General features: G+C 44.6%; 1 protein-coding gene across 2 annotated transcripts; it reads left to right on the top strand.

The window, feature by feature from the left end:
- Positions 1-17,052: 17,052 nt before the first annotated feature.
- LOC102846396 (tubulin beta-2B chain-like) lies at positions 17,053-19,857 on the top strand. 2 transcript variants are annotated; one of them, XM_006888720.1, is made up of 4 exons: positions 17,053-17,117; positions 17,982-18,090; positions 18,325-18,435; positions 18,796-19,857. In XM_006888720.1, the coding sequence occupies exons 1-4, from the start codon at positions 17,061-17,063 to the stop codon at positions 19,854-19,856; spliced, it is 1,338 nt and encodes a 445-aa protein (XP_006888782.1). In that variant the 5' UTR covers positions 17,053-17,060; the 3' UTR covers position 19,857. The 2 variants fall into 2 exon arrangements, with proteins under 2 accessions (XP_006888782.1, XP_006888783.1); XM_006888721.1 differs by having other exon boundaries at positions 17,061-17,117; positions 17,982-18,093; positions 18,319-18,435; positions 18,796-19,856.
- Positions 19,858-20,354: the final 497 nt, after the last annotated feature.

The raw sequence follows: 20,354 nt of genomic DNA, 5'->3' as shown, positions 1-20,354 counted from the left end.
AACTCTATGTGTCCAATGACTACGATGTTGATATGCATCTTTTCCTTTCCCATTTTGGCTTAGGTTTTGTGATGGTATTCACCACTACCTTTATTCTGGTGACAAACCCATTTAAAAAAAAAGCTGCATTGTATTTTGTTTATTGTTGGGGATGGATTTCCTCCCTTACAATTATCCTACCGACGGCTACTTTCATGAAAGCATGAATGCCAGTTATTTCATAACTCAGGCCCTAATATCCCTCTTTCAGACAGCCATTTGCTAATTTACCTACCCCCTATCAAATCAGTACTCTGAGGAAGCAAGCATTTTCCTTTTGCTGAAGGTTTCTCTGTTAAGATGGAAATTTTGAGTACCTGTATCCATAAGTGAAGCCCAGTCCAGAGCAATCCATCAGGGTGCAGCAATCAGTGCTAGTTTACAGCATGGATCATCTTCTCTTTATCTGGTTGCATTCTGATCAACTCATCCCCAGCCATCTGTGGCTAGGTTTAAATGGGCATCAGCTGCAAACTCAGGAGTCTGGACTTCTCCCTGTGCTCCTGTTGGTCTCCTTACTCAATCCTAGCTCCCACATGGGGCCATGTCAAGTCAACAGGCCAGGGGCCCTCGCAACTTCCTTCTTCAAGCCAAGAACCCTTCCCTGCTCATCCATGCATCTGTGCATGCTGGGTGGGCAGCACTAGAGGAAGCGCAGCTGCCCAAGCTCAGCCTGATTCTCCATTGTATTCCTCCCACTTCCTCTTCTGGAGATCCAAGACATTGCTATGATTGAGTATACTTCAACCTTAAGTCCTGGAGGTGGAGTCTGATGTGCATCAATTTTATCTGAATCTGCAACTTTTTAAAGAAGATTATACAGTGGTGCAGAAAAGTGAGTCACTTGGTATATACACTGAAATTTTAGAGGTACAAGTCTTCCAAAAGAGAGAATGTTAGGCCAAATGTTAGTATCCATTACTTTAAAGCAGGCAAGGTCCATGATAAAATAGAAGAGGAATTCTTTTGAGTTTAAGGAGGTTGATTTTTCAGGGTTGTAGGAAGGCCCTCTATGAGGTGGATTGATTCAGTGACTGGGATAATTGGGATGGGAGTGTCAGAGACAGTGCGATTGGCACAGGACAGAGCGGAGTTTAGGGCTGTTGTACATAGGGTCGCTATGAGTCGCAGGCGACTTGACGGCACATAACAACAACAACAACAACAGTATCTAATGGTAGGAGCTCTGGTGGCTTAATGGTAAGGAGTTGAACTGTCAACCCAAAGACACACAGTTCAAATTCACCAGCTGTTTTATGGGAGAAACATGGGCAATCTACTCTCATGTGATTTATTGTCTCTGAAAACCCACTGTAGAGGAAACTATGAGTTGTTTCTGACTCAATGTTACATAATAATAACAAGTATCTAATGATAAGAGGACCAGAACATAGTACTGGAGCATTATCTAGGCCTCTGGGAAGTTGTTTAAATTTTAACAGTACACACACAAAATTTATAATGCATAAACATGCATGGAAAACACATACATATATACACATACCTATGTGCACACACAATGATACACTTGTGATTAGAGGCTGTTGAACAGAATCAAACTCTACGAAAACTCTATGGCTTCAATTCAGTGATCTAAACCTTGCCCTGTCCGGCTCCATCCTCATGATTACCACCGTGCTCAAGCCCATTGTTGTAGTCTCTGTCAATCCATCTCATTGAATGTCTTTCTCTCTTCCTTTGACCCTCTACCTTTATCAGCATGATATCTGTCTCCAAGGGCTGGCCTCTTCTGACAACATGCCCAAAGTATGTGAGATGAAGTTTCACCTTTAAGAAACACTCTACCTGTACTTTCTCTAAGACAGATTCGTTTGTTCTGTTGGCAGTCCATGGGATATTCAATGCTCTCATCCAACATCATGCTTCAAAGTCATCGGTTTTTCTTCAGTCTTCCTTATTCAGTGTTCTAACTCTTTTTAGGAAGTAACTGAAAAAAACACCAAGGCTCCCATCAGGTACATTTTAGTTTTTAAACGAGTGTGCACACTTGAGTTCATAGCAAATCCAGAACAATGAGCCTTCAATTATGTTCTGCTTCTCATGCTTACAAATTTTTTCTTTCTTTCTTTCTTTTTTTTTTTTAGAAACTGAGTAGGTAAATATCAAAAAAACCCAACAAGCATCAGAGTTTTGGAAAGAAGACAACACAAGAGAAAGAAAGCTAGACATGTGTGTCCCAGAGTAGAATGAACAGCATGGTTAGAAAGTCTAACCGCCGTGTCCTTAGAGGTAGAGTATTTAAAACCATGCAATTGCTGGGGACCCTAGAGGCACAATGGTCAGGCACTTGACTGCTAACATAAATGCCAGCAGTTTAAACTCACCAGCTGCTCTGAGGGGAAAAGATGTGATAGTCTGTTTCTTTAAAGATTTGCTGCCTTGGAAACTCCATTAGACTCTCTCCTGTAGGGCCATTATACATCAGAATTGACTAAAAGACAATAGATCTGGTTTGGTTTTTTGTTTTGTTTTGTTTTGTTTTTTGGTTAACAAATAATCCTTTATTGAAATATTTTCATCTGTAGTTCCTTAGCTAGCACCACTGTTGAAGTCTTCTATGATGTCATGAGGGTGACGGCCGTCAACATTGCAGCCCACAGATTAGGCAGTTCCCAGGATCTCTTTAATAGTTCCAGAGAGTTCTCTGGCTAAAGACCGGTGTCGCATCTGCCAGGCAATGCCAACAATCTCATCAAAAGTGATATTTCCACTGTGCTTAGTATTTTTCTGCTTCTTTCTGTCTCTGGGTGGTTCCTATAGGGCTTTGATGATCAAGGCAGAGGCAGAAGGGACCACTTCAATCTGGGCCTGTCTGTTCTGAATGGTCAGTTTCACTGTAATCCTCAGTCCCTTCCAGTCACCGGTGGCCTTGGCAATGTCATCACCAACCATTTTTGGAGACAGACCCAGGGGGCCGATCTTGGGGTCCAGAGCGGAAGTGGCACCGACTTCCCCACCGGTACACCTGAGGTACACGACTTTAATCTCGTTGGAGTCGAACTTGGGCGGCATGGCGGAGGCGGCTGGTGTCGGATGAACCCGGATGCGGGACGACCGAAGAAAGTTGCACCGAGGCCTCCTCCGAGCCGAAAGCCGAAAGACAGGAAGGCCTGTGGTCGCTCCGGATATCAGATCTGGTTTGTTTTTATGCAACTATTCACTTCAAAGGAGGGAGTTCTGGTGGTCTAGTGGTAAGGAGCTGTGCTGTTAGCCTAAAGGCCACAAGCTGCTCCACAGGAGACAGACACATCCTCAATCTCTATGTGATTTACTATCTGTAAAATCCCCCTGGAGGATCAGATACGAGATAGATCCAACATGACAGTATACAACAAAAAGAATTTGAAACGAGCACTCTGGTGGTAAAGTCCACAGCTAGTTGCACTGCTAATCTAAGGACTGTATTTCAGGTGGTTCAAATCCTCCAGGATTTCCAAGGGAGAAAGATGGGCAGTCTCCTCCCCTTTCAATTTACAGCTTTAGGAATCTAATGGAGTGTTGTGATGAGTCAGAACTCACTTATCACAGAGTTTGATTTTTTTTTACTAATTGAAAATCTTTGGGAATCTGAATTTGAATTGTGATGGAAAGATCATTTTGTGGGTCAAGGCAATAGAGGTTGCATGCTAACCCCTGGCTTAATGGAGAGTGACACAGTAGGCCCTGCCTGGCCCAGGAACCCAGACTCCGGGTTAGGCTCCCTGTCCTTCTCTGGGAGGCAGAACTTAGGATCACAGGTGGAGGTGATGGGAGGCCTACTGGCTCAGTCTAAAAACAACAAAGTTGTGCTTGAGAGTCAGAGAATAGCTTCTTGAAGAGATTCTTCTTTCAGGTAGGAATTTGGGTGGGGTACCTTCCAATTAAATGGTTTTGTATAGAGGCCCAGTTTAAGGATGTATTTGAAGGTTCTCTGGCAGGAGTCATTTGACAGTAACTTTCATGCAAAAGGGTACCTGGTGATTGCCTAGTTCTTTCTCACACACTGTCTCAAAGCTCAGTTATTATCTTAAAAGGTGTCTGACCTTTTCTATTGTGAAAAGGCTGCCATATGCTGACCACTCAAGCTGATCATTCAACACTTTACAGCAGAGAATGAAAAATTTACAGCACAGAATTACTAGATTATTTTTTTTTAAAGCCCAGTTATTTGAGGCCACCAGCTGTTTCGCTGGAGAAGGATGGGCAGTCTCCTCCTGTGCAATTAACTGTCTCTGAAAACCTGCTGGAGGGTCAGCTATGGACTCTACAGTACACAACAACAAGGAACTATCTCATACTTGACCCGCCATTGAATTTCTGAGGCTGTTAATGGCACAGGAGATTGCTCATCTTCCTTTGTTTGAACAGACATAAAGGTGCTGTCTTTGGGTAAGCAGTGCAATTCCTTAGGGATTAGACTACCAGGGTGCTATTGCCTTATTGTTGTTAGTTGCCATAGAAGTGACTGAGATTAATCGCAACCCTGCAAAGAACGGATCTGAACTTCGCCCTCTCGTGTACCATCCTCACTATCTCCAATATACGTGAGCCCATTGTTAGTCACCATGCCACTTTGTCTTGTTTAAGATCTTTTTCTCTTTCTCTGACTGTCCACCTGTCTTAGCATAATGCCCTTCTCCAAGGATTGTCCCCTCTTAACAACATGCCCAAAGTATGTGAGATGAAGTTTCATCATCTTTGTCTCCAAGAAGTGCCTCAAAACAGCTAATTATATACTTTTGATAACCATGATGATAGTACCAATTGTGGATTCTCTTGCTCATTAATAGGAACAAGCCCAGGGTCTTAAATCTTTTATGCATAGAAAGGTGCCAGGCTTAAGATAGTGTCAAGCTTTATATTCACTTATAATTAACTAACAATTTAGTCTTCCCCAAAATTTCAAGTAACCTAAAACATTGTTTCTCCCCACTCTCATTGACTACTAAAAAAAGGATAAATATCAAAGAAAGAAATTATTCTTTAAAAAAAAAAGAGGAAAAGACAGCAGACATGTGAAATTTGTAATGATCTGCTATAGAACTCTCTCCCAGGGTAGGTAAAAGTACAATTTGTTGTTGTTGTGTATTAACTTGGTGAATTCCAACCACGTGCCTTTGGGATAATAGTGCACCTTCATGCCACTAGACCACTAGAGCTCCCTAAATGTTGCTAGCTTGGGCAATGTTTTCAACAACTTTGCAAAAGGTGTGGATTCATTTTCATGTTGATATTGTTATGTGCCATAGAGTCACTTGTGACTCATAGTGACCCTATGAACAATAGCTCTGAATCCTGCCCTATCCTGAGCCAATTTCATCGTCTCCTACAGACCTAATCCCATTTCTGCAATGAGTCAATCCATCTCATCTAGCGTCTTCTTCTCTTGCACTGTTCCTCCACTCTTTCAAGCATGATGTCATTTTCCAAGGACTGGTCCCTCCTGGCCAATGTCCAAAGTATGTGAGATGGAGCTTCAAAATCTTTGCCTCCAGGGAGCAGCTTGGTTTCACCCTTTCTAGGACAGACCTGTTTGTTCTTCTAGTAGTCCACTGTATGTTCACACTCTTCTCCAGCACCACAACTCAATGACATTAATCCTTCTTCGATCATCTTTAGTCATTGTCCAGCTCTCTGATGCATAGCTGTTTCTAAATCAGACCTTTGGAAACCATTGAAGGTGTAACAAAACAAAAACAAACAAATTTGCCTTGAGATTAGCTTTAAAGGCCCTAATGCTAGTGTCGTCTAAAATTGACTTATAAAGAAGGAAAGAGAAGGCCAGTGTGCCTTAGAGTGTCTCTCCAGAGTCATGGCAACCACCACTTTGGAAGGAGCTAGACAGCATCCAGTCAAGACAGATTCTGCAGCTCTGATCACCAGAGAGAGACCCAGAGATTGATATGGTATCACGTGGGAAAGTTAATAATGTTCTTAATGAACACTCAAGATCCTAGTTATATATAGTCAGTATCTAGGAATGTTAAGTTCATGCTTCCAAATTTTAAATGCAAAGGAAATAAAGAAGATAACTCACCTTTGAAGTTCCAATTCCCCTTCTGCCTACTAAAGAATGAAATGCTGGAAATAAATGGTTAGTTTGAAGACTATCCTTTAATACTACAGCCATGAATACATCAACTACACTCTGATGATTATGAGAAACAAAGAAAATATATTTAACAACGAACAACCTTTTGAAAGTGTATTTTCTTTGTATTCTAAATTTTACTGACAGCAAGATAATATCAACATGACTGACAGCTTTCAGAAATTAATGCATTCCTTACTAAAATGCACTGAACAACATGAGCTGAAGGGAAAGAGAATGTATTTGACTCCAGGGACATATCTATTGTTATTTTATTGGTAGGATTCTTGACTCTCTGACCTGGTCCAGATGAAAGCAGAATTTCCAGTTCTTATCATAGAATTCCTGGGTGCTGTAAACAACACACTAACCTCAAAAATCTAAAGTTAGGCATTTAAGTCTACATGGAAATACCTCAGAAGAAAGAGCTGATGATCTTATTTCAGAAAAACCCATCATTGGATCCTCTTCATTGCAGTTCTACTCTGACATGCAAGGGTTTTCACGTCATGAGACAAGGTCAACTGGATGAACATGGGTGCTGACAGTTCCTACCAAACAGAAGCCCTCTTACTTATTTACTCACTCATGCAATATTAACATAAAGCAGGGGTTTTGCTGAGTGCTAAGGATATAACAGAAAGAAACAGACACTCCAGAGGAAAAGATGGCTGTTAAGCAATGTTAACAGTTTTTTAAAATCAATCTGTATGCCTTTTGTATAGGCAAAGTTGGTGAGAGAAGAAAGTTAAGTTCAGGCTACAGCTACTCCTTCTTTCCTAATCCAGTTTTGATGTGTTACCACCATCTCTCTGATAACACCCTAGGGCCACACAGTGCAGACTGTAGAACAATTCAAAGCATAGCAGTATCTCATCTTTTCCCATCATTCTCTATAAGGCGAGAAAGAAGGAACCACATTATTACAGCCATTTAGCAGATGAGTAATTCAAGGCAGGGACAGGTCAATGATTAGTCCAAGGCCTCACAGCTGACATCAGGAGAAGACTGAGAAGCAAAAGATTGGTGTACGTTGTCCTTCTGAGTGAATTGATTTACCACTTGTTGAGTTCCAAAGTAAAATTTTATTGAATTGAGCTGTATTCTTGTTCTAAAATAAACTTGTTATTGTAAAAATAGAAGCCTACCTTCCAAACCTCTTACTGCTAACTTACAATGATTAAGTAAGTATGTTTGGGAAAATAAGTCATCTTGGTCTTTTTTGTTCTGTATTATGTGTAACAAGATTATGCACATAGAAGAGGCCAAGAGATGAAATGCACTTATCACTGAAATGTCTTCACTCTTTTCTGACCATCGCTGTGGAATAAGGCTGTCATTATTTTTGGAGCAAGTAGGAATTACTATTCATTTAGGTTTTCCAACAGGATTTGGTTTTGAATTTAGAAATAACGTTAGTGTTAATTCTACAATGACTAAAAAACTATTTTTAGTGAAGGCTTTTTTTTTTGTTTTTTTTCCCAACCAAATATCAGAATCATAAACTTCCCTTTTTATGGATTTTATAGATTAAATTATATGTGTTGTCAATAAAAAAGTCAGTTGGATTTTGTATTTAGCTAGTTACATCAATGGCAATTAATCTTATAAAACAGAATGTCTATAGAAATGGTGTGGAAAAAGCAGTATGATTTGTAAACTTTAGCTAAAAAATGTTTATAAATCAATATGTCAGTAGTTATAATTCTATTTGGAAATTTATTGTCTTATGTTAAAGACCAAGGATTAGTGTGGAGTATGTTTTGAGTCAAACTTTTTTTGATACATAAAAGAGGTTAAACAAAAAGCCAGTAAGGAAAGATAGAGTTAGAGAGATGGCAAACTACGTGAAGATCTCTTCTGAGAAGCTCAGAAGAGACAAGGACCTTCCTACAGATCCAATAAAGAAAGAAGGTTTTCTAGTACTGTCATGCTGACATAAGACTTTCAGTCTCCTAAACTGTGAGAGATAAATTTCTGCTTGTTAAATCCACCACTCAGAGTAAAACATCAAGTAGTCTATAATAACTAGGAGAGATAAAGAGTGAGAAAAACAGACGAAAGGGAGCAGAAACCAGAAGGAGGATGGAATATTGTCATTAAAGTGTCAGTGTAATGTAAACCATCTCTTCTGGTCAACTGCCTACACACTTCAATAGTATAATCAAAGTCCTCTGTAACCTTTAATTACTCCTAATCACACACATCATTTAGTGGAGGGGAAAAAAAAAATAAAGAATAAGAACAAGATAGAAAACTCAGTGATGGATATAAAGAAAATGATAACAGGATGATAGGGAATTGCATATGTTAGTAATTACACTTTTTAATTTCAGCTGCTTAACCACCATTGGACTTGTCAACCTCTTGCTTGGATCCACAATCAACAGCCGTGGTAACAGCAGTCACAAAATGAAAAGAAGTGTTTTATTGGGAAAACTGACAGTTAAGGCGCTCTCCAAAGTGTTGCAGTGCAACAATGTCAGTTTAAGGACTAAGTGTACCTGATGCAAGCCATGCATAGTTACTTTTTATCTGAAAGTTGGACAATGAATAAAGAAGTTTGAATAATTGATTCCTTTGAACTGTGGTACTGTAGAAGAGTATTGAATATCCCACGGGCTGCCGAAAGAACAAATAAGCCTGTCTTGGAGGAGGTGCAACCAACATGCACCCTTATAGGCAAGGATGATGAAACTTCTCACTTTCTTTGGACATGTTGTCATGAGAAGCCAGTCCTTGGAAAAAGACATCAGACTGAAAAAGGTGAAATGTCACAGTGACTGTAACAACAGACTGGAGCATATCAGAGACGGTGAAGATGATTCAGGATTTGGCAAGTTCCAGAGCTGTTATTTGTAGGGTCCCTTTGAGTCAGAGTTAACTGTATGACACCTAACAACAAGAAGAACAAGAATAAGCCAGTGCCAGCAACAAGACAAGATTTGTGTGGATTTGTTCTTAGCTCTCTTTCTGGTGCCTGGAGTAGTACATGGCATCCAGGAAATACTTTTTGATGAATTCAATGCCTTCCTTCAGACTCTGCTAGAGAGGGAAAGGTCAGTATGATCGATAGGAAGCCTCTGAAGAGCCCTGCTAGCTTTGCTGAGAAGAGAGCAATTGACCATCCCTTTTCTTCTAGGAAAGGGTCAGTCAGGCCTATGCATGACAGGACCATGAGTTAGAATCAACTCTATGGCAATGTAGAGAAAGCACTGGTTTATTTTGTATAACTCTATAAGGTTTTAAGGAACTTTGTGAAGCAAACACTGCTGTCTCGTCTTCATCCCCTATAACATCACTCACTTGTCTGGATCTTTCTGATCATGAAGAAAATTAGCTTTAAAGGGTAATTTACCCTTAAAGGTACTGTTGTTGGTAAGTGCTGTTGAGTCAAGCACAATTCATAGTGACCCTATGGACAGAAGACCTAAACCTCATTCTATAACTATTGTTGTTTCCCTATGTTCATAAAGTTTCCAGAGGTATGCTGTTTAGGAAGTGAATGCCACTCCTGCTTCCAAGCCCATCTCAATCTGGGAGCTCCACCAAACACTGTCCACCATGGGTAACCATTATGGCATTTGACACACCAGTGGCACAGGGTTCTGCATCACAGCAACCCTTAGTTACCTCAGTATAGCAAATTGGTAGAGCAGTGCTGTAGCATTTAGAAGTTGTCCCAAACACAATTAACACCAGGCTTGAAGGATGTAGGCCTGAGGGCCCAACTGACTTTTAAATACAAAGGTCCACCCACCAGGCCCTGATTGACTCCAAACAAGAGGCTTCCAGCTCATAGTTCATTCATTGTAAACTAAGTCCAGCAAAACAAATCAGCTCTCACACAATTGTGAATGAAAAAACCAAAAACAATACCACTAGTAATATATATGTGTATATATATCCCAAACTAAGTACACTGCCATTGAGTGGATTCTGGATATTAGGGACCCTTTATGAGATTTCCAAGACTATAAATCTTGATGGGAGAAGAAAGGGCCCTGTTGTTCTAGTTAGTGTCTAGTGATAAGGAGTTACACGCCAGCCTAAGTGGTTCAAATCCATGAGCTGGTCCTCAGAAGAAAGATGAGCAATTTTTCCCATTTGATTAACTGCCTCTAAAAACACTCTGGAGGATCTGTTTCAATTTGGCTGCACACAACAACAATGTGCATGAGTGTATATAATGCTGGTATATTATATTATATTCTTGTTGTACCATAGAGTCAGAAACCTACTCATTGTTGACCCTTTGGCAGATTTTCAGAGGCTTATCCTCCCAGGGAGTAGCTGGTGACTTTGAACTATGTGCCTTCAGGATTGCAGCAAAGCTTCCTGTCACAAGGCCACTAGAACTCCCTATAAGAAATATACAGGATTTTAATTAGTTTCCAAGATAAAGAAAACATGTAGTACAAAGAAATAAGTCTCCCATAGTTACATAAATCTCACCTGGTTACATTTCAAGTAATTTGATTCCTGACAGAAAAAATTATGAAGAGGTAGATTAAAAATTCTCTCACAAAACTTGAAACTGCAATATGATTCCCCTTCCCCCAAATTGGAGTACCTTGGTAGTTCTCTCTCTTTTTTTTTTTTAAGTTAAAAAATACTTTTAAAGTCATTTTTTGTCATTTTTTTTCCATAATATTGAAAAAAAATTACTGGAATTATAGGAATGAAAACAACACAGGTATATAATACTTATGAAGAGTTCAGATTCAGAGTTTTCTTCATTTGTGACAAACACAATTTTTCTTTTTTACCCACACATCTCAGAGTTGAATTGGTTTGTTCTGTTAGGGCAGCCTGGAGTATCAAGCTACTTGTTGGCTGAAAGATGATGGCTCAGATCCACTAGTCATTCCACAGGATAAAGAGAAGGCAGTCTACTCCTATTAAGAGTTAAGCCTCAGAATCATGACAGAGGGCTGCCATGCGTAATAAGAGTCAACGCAGTTGCACTGGGTTTGGTGGAGTTATTTGATTGATTTGGTTTTAAGCAAATAAAGAAGCCCTGGAAGGTGCCTGGAGCCCTGACTGTGCAGTGGTTAAAACACTCATCCACGAATTGAAAGGTTGGTACTTCAAACCCACAGGCCTTTGTGACAGAGGAAGATGTGACAATCTGTTTCTATAAAGCTTTTTCTGTAAAGCTTCTGTAAAACCTAGGAAACCATTAGCAGCAATATCTAGGGAATTGAAATAGAAATCTAGAGGATAGTGTATCATCTGGACTTTTCTGGAATGGCAGTATTTGGTAGGTTGGGACTTGGCATGGGCCACGACGGGAAAGTAATGAAGAAACAGAAGAGGGTGATTTTTTTAATTGCTTTTTATCTGCACTTCAGCAGGCCCCGCTTAAGGTTAGAAACAGCTTATGATTTTTTATTGCCTGCTTACTCTATTTTGTTTGCTGTACAAATATTTGTTGTTTGCCTCTTCTGTTTCAAGTGGTGGGGAGAAATAAAGACTAGTTATACATGGTCGCTGACATCAAGGATGTCACAGTCCAGTGGAAAACTCCAGAATTATGTATCACTAACTAATCTAACACATAACAACAACAACAACTAATCTAACATGGAGATGCCAAAGTGAGGAGGAATTTCAAAGAGATTTCACCTTGCTTGTATCAATCAACATCCTTGGTACTAACAGGAAACGAGACATACTGCACTGGGCAAGTCCACTATCAGGGACCTCACAAAAATACCTAAGAGCAATGATGTCTTTCTGAAGATTAAAGTGCACCTGATACAGGCTATGGTCTTCTCAATGACCTGTTACATATCAGAGAGCTGGACAAGGAATAAGAATGACAGAAGAATTAATGCCTTTGAGTTGTGGTATAGGAGAAGAGTACTGAATACCCCATGGATGGTCCAAAGAAGACACAAATACAGCTTGGAGAAAATACAGCTAGAGTGCTCCTTGAAGGCAAAGATGAGCAAGCTTCATCTCACATATTTTAGACATGTTCTTAGGTGAGACTATCTCTTGAAGAGGGACATCCTGCTTGGAAAGATGGAGGGTCAGTGAAATAGAGATGATGACGATGACACAGACTAGGGCAGGTTTTAGATTTGTATTCATAGATAGAGTTCTTATGAGTTATACTCAACTCCAGGGTACCTAACAACAACAATAAACTACAGCATCTATCTAAGGAGCTTTGTCGTACATGTTGAGCTGCCAATGGAAAATGTTAGTGATTTGACAGCAATAGTTGCTTTGAGGGAAGAGGGGCCTTCTCCTCCTGCACAGAATTCAGACCTCAGGAATTGGGTGGCAGAGTGGGGCTGCTACAAATTTGGACTGGAGAGCAGGAGGTGGGTCCATCATTAATAATCTTGTGGGAGTACTACATTATCACTTGAGTGGGAGATGTTACTCAATATTTAAAAGATTCTGAGAAAGGAAACCTTTTGATAAATTTTTTTCTAGGGATTAATTTGAAAGAAGCGGTGATTGCTGCAATCCCGAAGGTGCACGGTTTGAATACAACAGAAGCTCCGCTGGAGAATGAGAGACAACCTCCTTCTTTGCCAGTTGGATCCGACTCAATGGTACACAACAACAACAACAACAATGAAGCAGTGATGCATGGTCTTCTTCAAAATGAACTACAAATATTTAGATGCCACTCAAAAGTGGCTTCTTTTAAGAAACTGTTTTTACCCTGAAGAGGCAGCATGATGGCAACATCTAGACCTGAGATGAAGGCATTTTTCTAGGAATGCATATGTGAGTGTGTGCATCTCTCTAAATCCACAAGCTTTAATTTTATTTAGATGGCAACCAAGCTTCCAGAACGGATTTGGAAGAGAAATCGTGACCTGGACATTAGCTGTTGGATTTCTAATGCCTGGTAACAGCCCTAGAATCACTTCAGTATCACAGCTAATTTGCTGTTAGAAAGTAAAATGGCTCCCTATCTTGTCTTCCTGCGTGTCCTCCTTCATTTTACAGGGGATCGATCAGCTTTTCAGTCACCACAGCTTGCTGGTGGCTTGTGTTCATCTTCACTTCCATTTAAGAATACTTCTTTTTTTTTTACCGTTTTTGTTTTCTGTATAGTCTCTCTCTGGGATTCACAAAGCCATGTTCACTGGCTGCCCTCCCCCATCCCGTCTAAGAGCCTTGCAAATAATTCATCTTGTGCAGCGAAGCGAGGCTGCCCGTAATAGGAAACTGGCTCCTTGGGAAGCATGGACTCATTCACTTTGTCCGGTTTGTGTTGGGAGGAAAATACATCTCTTCAGTGAAAGTGTAGGACCTTCAATCTGCATCAAGGTCATTTAAACCAAAATTTTAAAGGCCAGACCTGGGAATATAGCCTTCTTCGGAGGAAAAAAGAGGCCACAGCTCCGGCACCCCTGCTTTACCTGGGCACCAGGTCAGGTCTCTGCAGAACCCTAGGTGGAGGAAGGACTGCAGCCATTTGGGTGGAGCCCGAACCACCCGAATCAGGGAGGATCCTTGGAGATGGGGAGGAGTGGTGAGAATAAGATGCTGAGAGCTCACTTTCTCTAGGGGTCTCCCGGAGCCCCCCACCCCGCTCCATCCTCACAGTGTAGGCCTGCGGCCACATCATACCCTCAGACGCGCCATTTTACATGAATATTTTAAAGTGGACAGCACTGGGAAGAGTAAAAGAGGAAATTATGATGGGTCTGCACAGTCTTTCTTTCAATTCCTCTTTGCTCATTGGCTAAGTGTGTGTTGCCCAGGCAACCGCCTACCACCCTGCTGCAGAGGGGGCTGTCAGGCGCTGAGACGGCAGATTGATTCTGAAGCTGCAGATGCACGCGGGGTGGGAGAAAAACGAGATCCTTTGTAAAGACAATAGTGCACTGAGAAGACAGCATTTAAAAAATGTACTACCAAATCATCAGCGCAAATGCGTCTATCATCTTTCCTCAATTAAAATATTGACTCCCTCTCTCTGAGAAACAAAGAAACGTCAGATTGCTTGAGAATTTGCCATTAAAAATCTGAAAATTGTGATAGTAAATAGAATTTTAGTATTTTGGGAGTAGCTTTCTTATCTTAGCTATACAGTTAGTCACACGGGACAAATGTAGAACGGTTGTATGGAATAAGAGCCAGCGTGAAATTGTAGTTTATACAGTGAAATTGCTACTATATTGTCTGGGTAAGGACAAAAATGTTTTTCCTTTAGAAATTTTTTTTTTTACTTGAGTGAAAGTTTACCTATCATATTGCATTTTTAGCCAATCCTTCATAGATATTTTGGTTTGTATCATTAATGTAATTAAATACAATGTCTAATTGAAGAGCAAAATTTTAGAATGTTAGTGCCCAATGTGGACAGACATGGTCCGGAAGCCTTCATGGCTGAAACACAGTGACCTAGATTGAGAGGAATCATGTGTAATAAACTCACTGCCATGGCTGGGATGCATAGCGACCATGTATGTAATAAGCAGACAGAAAGAACTGCTGGCGCCCCAGCCTGAAAATGTACAATAGAATATGCAATTTCTTTGTTGGGAAAGACCCTGTGTCTTCTTGGTGGTTACACTACGATGGCAAACAACAACCAATACATTACTAATACAAGTTAGAAGATAAACTGAAGGATTTAGAGAAAAGACATGGCGGTCATCCGAATATCTTTGGACCCCTATATAGCTCCTGGTGAAAATGAAGAGGTGCAGAGGCCTCATTCCAAATGTTGTGAGGGTGAGGAGGAGAATCGGTAACTTTAAGGCCTGGAGGGTTCATAATAACCCCCCTCGATAGGGGATCACTTGGCTCCCCCCCCCCCAAAGAAACTCGATCTGGAATGGTTCTTTCATCTACGTAATCTTGGGCACGCCTTTTCACCTGGGACTCTGCGGTGATCTGGCCCTGAAACGCAAGAGAAGAAATGAAAATGTTAGGTGAGGGTGGCGGCCAGCGGGCTCGCGTAAGGCGCGGCTCCTCTCCAGCACACCCACACCTCGGGTGCATCTACACTCGAAGCGCGTCTGCAGCTAGTTTAACGTTCTCCTGCAGCTGCCATCCGCACCCCAGAGCCTCCACCTGCCGCCGTCCTTTGGACCAGGGCAAGGTCACCTTCCTAACTGCCAAGACAAGACTCCAGTCCGAGCCCCGGTTTTCAGATCGCTGGGTGACACTGGGAGTGGCTCCACTGGAGGGTTTCTACGTTTAGCGGACAGACCCAGGGTCCGAGAGCAAGGCATTTGGGGGACATCTGCTCCCTTTGCTCATCCTCCTCTCCCCTAACCTTGCCCTCGATACTATGTTTATCTGGAGATCATTGTCTGGGTACAGGGCACGTTTGGGGAGATGGTCAGGGGTTTTGTTCCTTTAATTCTCTTTGTGCTTGAGCCCTGAGTTGAGAGAAAATCCTCCTCCCAGGCCATACATAGCGGGAGAGGGAGGTGATGACAGTTTGCTGATAGACCTGGCAGGGTCACACTCAACAGCTGCAGGCTGCATTCCTCTGTGGGAAGCCCCTCTCGTAGGAGAGTGAAAAGAGGTCAGTCCTCCACACTCGCACACAGCCGACCCAGCGTTGGGGGGAGGAGCACTCCCTTACTGGCTGTGCTGGGAACCAGTTCTAGGCCCTTACTCTCTCTTCTCCCCACCCCCTCCCCACTAACAAAGACTGCCACTCCTCTTTTAACCACACTGCGGATTTTTGCCGGGGAGGGTCCCGTCCTGCGTTTGCGCATGTGTCCTCTGGCTGCCACCTTGCAGGGGCTGCGGATTTTAGGCGTGTCCCCACCCACGTAGGAGGAAGGGAACTTTAGGGCTGGCCTCCTCCCTCGGCTCTTGAGGCTTCAGTCCGCGTAGGGTCCGGCACTAACCGAACCGGCAAGGCCAAAGCCTTGCAGAGGGAGGGTGGCCACCACTCTAGAAGTCCAGAGCTTGGGCAGAGGCGAGACGCCGATCTGATTTTAAGGCGGCAGTTGCAGAATGGACTTCCAGGTCTTTGTTCCGCCGGCAGTCCCGCCCCTAGACCCACTTCGTGCCGGCTGGACAGTCCACGCTCCGCGGCTGCCACACCCACCTCCGTGCGCCCGGGGAGGAGACCTCCCGAGCGTATGAAGTTAGGGAAGGACTGGGCAGGGACCGCCTAAGCCCTGGGCATTATGGCTGCAGCTAGAGGAGGAAGTGACCGGGACCAGACAAAGAAGGGAACTGCCTGAGGGCTATTAGGGATCCTCTGGCCTCAGATGCCAATGTCCCAATCGCACAAGTCTTCCGCTTGGGGCTGTCAGCTCTCAAAGCTGTGTGTGGTGAGAGGTCAAGAACCCATCTTTTGCCTCCAGGGTTGGGGGAGGGGGACAGTGATCTCACCAGCAGTGAGTGGGCAGGGGGGACTTTGGGCCCGAACCTACTGGGCAGCGCCACCCAACCACCCCCATCACCCACCTACTACACCTGCCGGGCTCTCCACCTGCTACAGCCCCTCTCCTTTCCTAGCGTCCACCTCCCTGCTCCTTTGCAAACCACAGACCTGCTTGAGCACCCATCCCCACCCCGTCGTCCCTACTCCCTAAGACTTGGCTCCCCCGACACCCCCCAGCAGTTTTCCCCTAGTTCCAGACAATGCCTGCGCCCCCACCTCACTCTAGCAGCGCCCAGCCCTCTCTCCGGCCGCAGGACCGCGTTGATTGGCCTCGGGGTCTGGGCCCAGCCCCTTGCTCAGTCCTGGCAGCTCTGAGCATTACGTCAGTGGGGCTTGGCGCGCGGGGACTGGGGGGGCTCGCGCTAGGGGCGGGGCCCACGCGGAGCCCCGCCTCCCTCGGCATAAAAGACAGCGACCACGGCGTTCTTCCTTTCAGCCCAGAGCTTTCTACGTGCGGTGCCCACGGAGTGGGTGTGTGAGGAACGGCAGACGGGACGACTGGACACCGCCCAGAGCCAGGAAGGGAGCTAGACAGGCACCATGCGTGAGATTGTGCACATCCAGGCTGGCCAGTGCGGCAATCAGATTGGCGCCAAGGTAGGAGTGCGCCGGGGTGGGGGACACGCGAGACCGGGACCGGGGTGCCGGGGAGGGGCCCTCCGGGGACCCTAGGGGACAGTGGGCGCGCTCTCCGGGCTGACTGAGCGCTGCCTTCCTGGCCACATCGGGCTCCGGGATGGGGAGAGTCGCCGCGGCAGTGTGCTGCTCCAGTGGGGCGTGGCTGCGCCCTCAGATGACGGCTGGTGTTCGAGGCCACCTCCTGCTGGTGGAGGGGTTTCTTAGATTTTTCTTGTCCCTCACTTGGATTCTCTGCCCTTCCTCTGTTTCCTCTCCCTGCTCTGCCGCCTGCTTTCTGTCTCGAGGGAGGCGTGGTGTGTGCCTGCGGACGTCCAGTCGCCCCCAGCCCAGCGGGGCCCCGCGACATGGAGAATGGATTTGACTTGCTGGAACCAGAGCGGGGCTGCAGAGGGCGGGGGGGACGAGGGGGGCGCATGGTTGTCTCGCGGTGGGAGGACGTGCTTTGAATGTAAAATAAACCTTTTTCAGTGCTGCTCTCGCCCCACCCCTTTCCAGCCGCCTGAGTCCCGTGCGCGTCAGGCTGCCACCGCCCTGGGCAGGGAACCTGCGGTGCCGCCTAGCTGTGTCTCTGCAGCCGGTGCCAGGGGGCTCCCCACAGAGTGGGCGCCACCCCGGGTTCCTCCCTTTTCGGTGTAGAATTTTCTGATCCTGGAAAACCTTTAGGCTATAAGCTTTAGGCTGCCCTAAGCTCCCGACAATTGGGTTGTAGCAAGCTTTATTTTTTTAATTTTTTTTTTTTTTTAAACAACAACAAAGATGTGAGAGGCGTCTGTACAGGCGGTGCCTGGTCCCTGGCTAAATGCAGCCTTTTTGTTTTCTCAGTTTTGGGAAGTAATCAGTGATGAGCATGGTATCGACCCCACCGGCAGTTACCATGGCGACAGTGACTTGCAGCTGGAGAGAATCAATGTCTACTACAACGAAGCCACTGGTAATTGCCTTTATCCTTCCTCTTCCCTGGGACCGTTCCAGGAGGGTGGGTCTGGGTAATCAGGCTAGTAGAGGGCTTGGGACTCTTGCCTTTCCCTGGGATGGTTGAATGGACTGGGCTGTGCTCATTCTTGTCCTTTGGGAACCTGGTCCTTTGTTCCAAGCCACAGCGGTGTCTGTGAAAGGAAGCACAGCCTTTCTCCCGGGTTCTAACCCCAGCTTTTGTCCTGCACAGGTAACAAATATGTACCGCGGGCCATCTTGGTGGATCTGGAACCTGGCACCATGGACTCTGTCAGGTCTGGGCCATTTGGCCAGATTTTCAGGCCAGACAATTTTGTGTTTGGTAAGTGTATTCAGCTGTATAGCTGAATGATAGGAGAGGTCATTTAATTTAGCGGTTCAAAGGAGACGGCAGGGCTACTGAAGGGGCAAGTATGAAGAACAGACAGTTGTGGACCAGTTTAAGTCCTCATAAAAGCTAGGAAAATAAAAAAACCTTTCAACTTCTAATAGTCAGGTGCCCTAGCCTTTCTTGCTTTAATTATATTCATGACTAAATATTTTCATCTAGTCGTTTTGTATTTTGGTAGTAACTTTAAATAATTTTCAGTGGGTGTTTCATTCATTGATATTAAAGAGCTTAAGATAAGAAAGCATTTAATCCTATCACCAGTGACTGATAAAGTCCCTTTCCCTCTGGCAGGCCAGAGTGGTGCCGGCAATAACTGGGCAAAGGGCCACTACACAGAGGGGGCAGAGCTGGTGGACTCAGTGCTGGATGTGGTGAGGAAGGAGTCCGAGAGCTGTGACTGTCTCCAGGGCTTCCAGCTGACCCACTCGCTGGGTGGCGGTACAGGGTCTGGGATGGGCACACTGCTCATCAGCAAGATCAGGGAGGAGTACCCTGACCGGATCATGAACACCTTCAGCGTCATGCCCTCTCCCAAGGTGTCAGACACTGTGGTTGAGCCCTACAATGCCACACTCTCTGTCCACCAGCTGGTGGAGAACACAGATGAAACCTACTGTATTGACAATGAGGCGCTTTACGATATTTGCTTCCGTACCCTGAAACTGACCACCCCAACATACGGAGACCTCAACCACCTGGTGTCGGCCACCATGAGCGGAGTCACCACCTGCCTGCGTTTCCCAGGCCAGCTGAACGCAGACCTCCGCAAACTGGCCGTGAACATGGTGCCCTTCCCCCGGCTGCACTTCTTCATGCCTGGCTTTGCCCCCCTGACCAGCCGGGGCAGCCAGCAGTACCGGGCCCTGACTGTGCCCGAGCTCACCCAGCAGATGTTCGACTCCAAGAACATGATGGCCGCTTGTGACCCGCGCCACGGCCGCTACCTGACAGTGGCTGCCATCTTCCGGGGCCGCATGTCCATGAAGGAGGTGGACGAGCAGATGCTGAACGTACAGAACAAGAACAGCAGCTACTTCGTGGAGTGGATCCCCAACAACGTGAAGACGGCTGTGTGTGACATCCCACCCCGTGGGCTCAAGATGTCAGCCACCTTCATTGGCAACAGCACGGCCATCCAGGAGCTGTTCAAGCGTATCTCCGAGCAATTCACAGCCATGTTCCGGCGCAAGGCCTTCCTGCACTGGTACACGGGCGAGGGCATGGATGAGATGGAGTTCACTGAGGCTGAGAGCAACATGAACGACCTGGTGTCCGAGTACCAGCAGTACCAGGACGCCACAGCTGATGAGCAAGGGGAGTTCGAGGAGGAAGAGGGCGAGGATGAGGCTTAAATTCAGAACTGAAAACAGATTAGGGAAGGATTTAGGAGAGAGCAAGGGGGAGGGGGGCATACTGGTGAAATCTCTCGGAAGTTGAAAGAAAGAAGCATGGTGTAATTTAGATGTGCGCTGGGTCTCTGGTGCTCTTCACTGTTGCCTGTCACTTTTCCCTCCCTTTTTTTGTAATATTGATTATTTCAGTGTAACATTTGCAATATTTCTGAACTACTGTTGTAATGGCTAAAATCACATAAATGTTTGTGTCCTTAATGGTGTCCTCTTCTCTTTTATTTCTCTTCATAGAGTTCTTTATTCTCTATATAAGTGTAACTTTCAGAACACATGACATCAAATTCTTTCTTAAAAATAGAATGGAAATGAACAAATTCAAATGAATTTATTCTTTATATGATAAAATTATACCAAGTGCAGGCAAACCTAGTCTTAAGGGAAAAATATATTTCATTAGTTGAAAGGTACCTCCTACTTTGATTGCACCTAAGTATATGT

Source organism: Elephantulus edwardii, unplaced genomic scaffold (assembly GCF_000299155.1).
Source record: "Elephantulus edwardii isolate Elephantulus edwardi_28Jun2011 unplaced genomic scaffold, EleEdw1.0 scaffold00071, whole genome shotgun sequence".
Classification (NCBI taxonomy): Eukaryota; Metazoa; Chordata; class Mammalia; order Macroscelidea; family Macroscelididae; genus Elephantulus; species Elephantulus edwardii.
The sequence above is the reverse complement of the archived record's forward strand: the minus strand, read 5'-3'. Positions and strand labels throughout refer to the sequence as shown.

Coding starts and splice junctions, on each gene's coding strand:
- LOC102846396 (XM_006888721.1), top strand. CDS start 17,061: ATGCGTGAGATTGTGCACATCCAGGCTGGCCAGTGCGGCAATCAGATT. Junction 18,094..18,318: donor CTACAACGAAGCCACTGGTA/ATTGCCTTTATC, acceptor AGCTTTTGTCCT/GCACAGGTAACAAATATGTA. Junction 18,436..18,795: donor GCCAGACAATTTTGTGTTTG/GTAAGTGTATTC, acceptor TCCCTCTGGCAG/GCCAGAGTGGTGCCGGCAAT.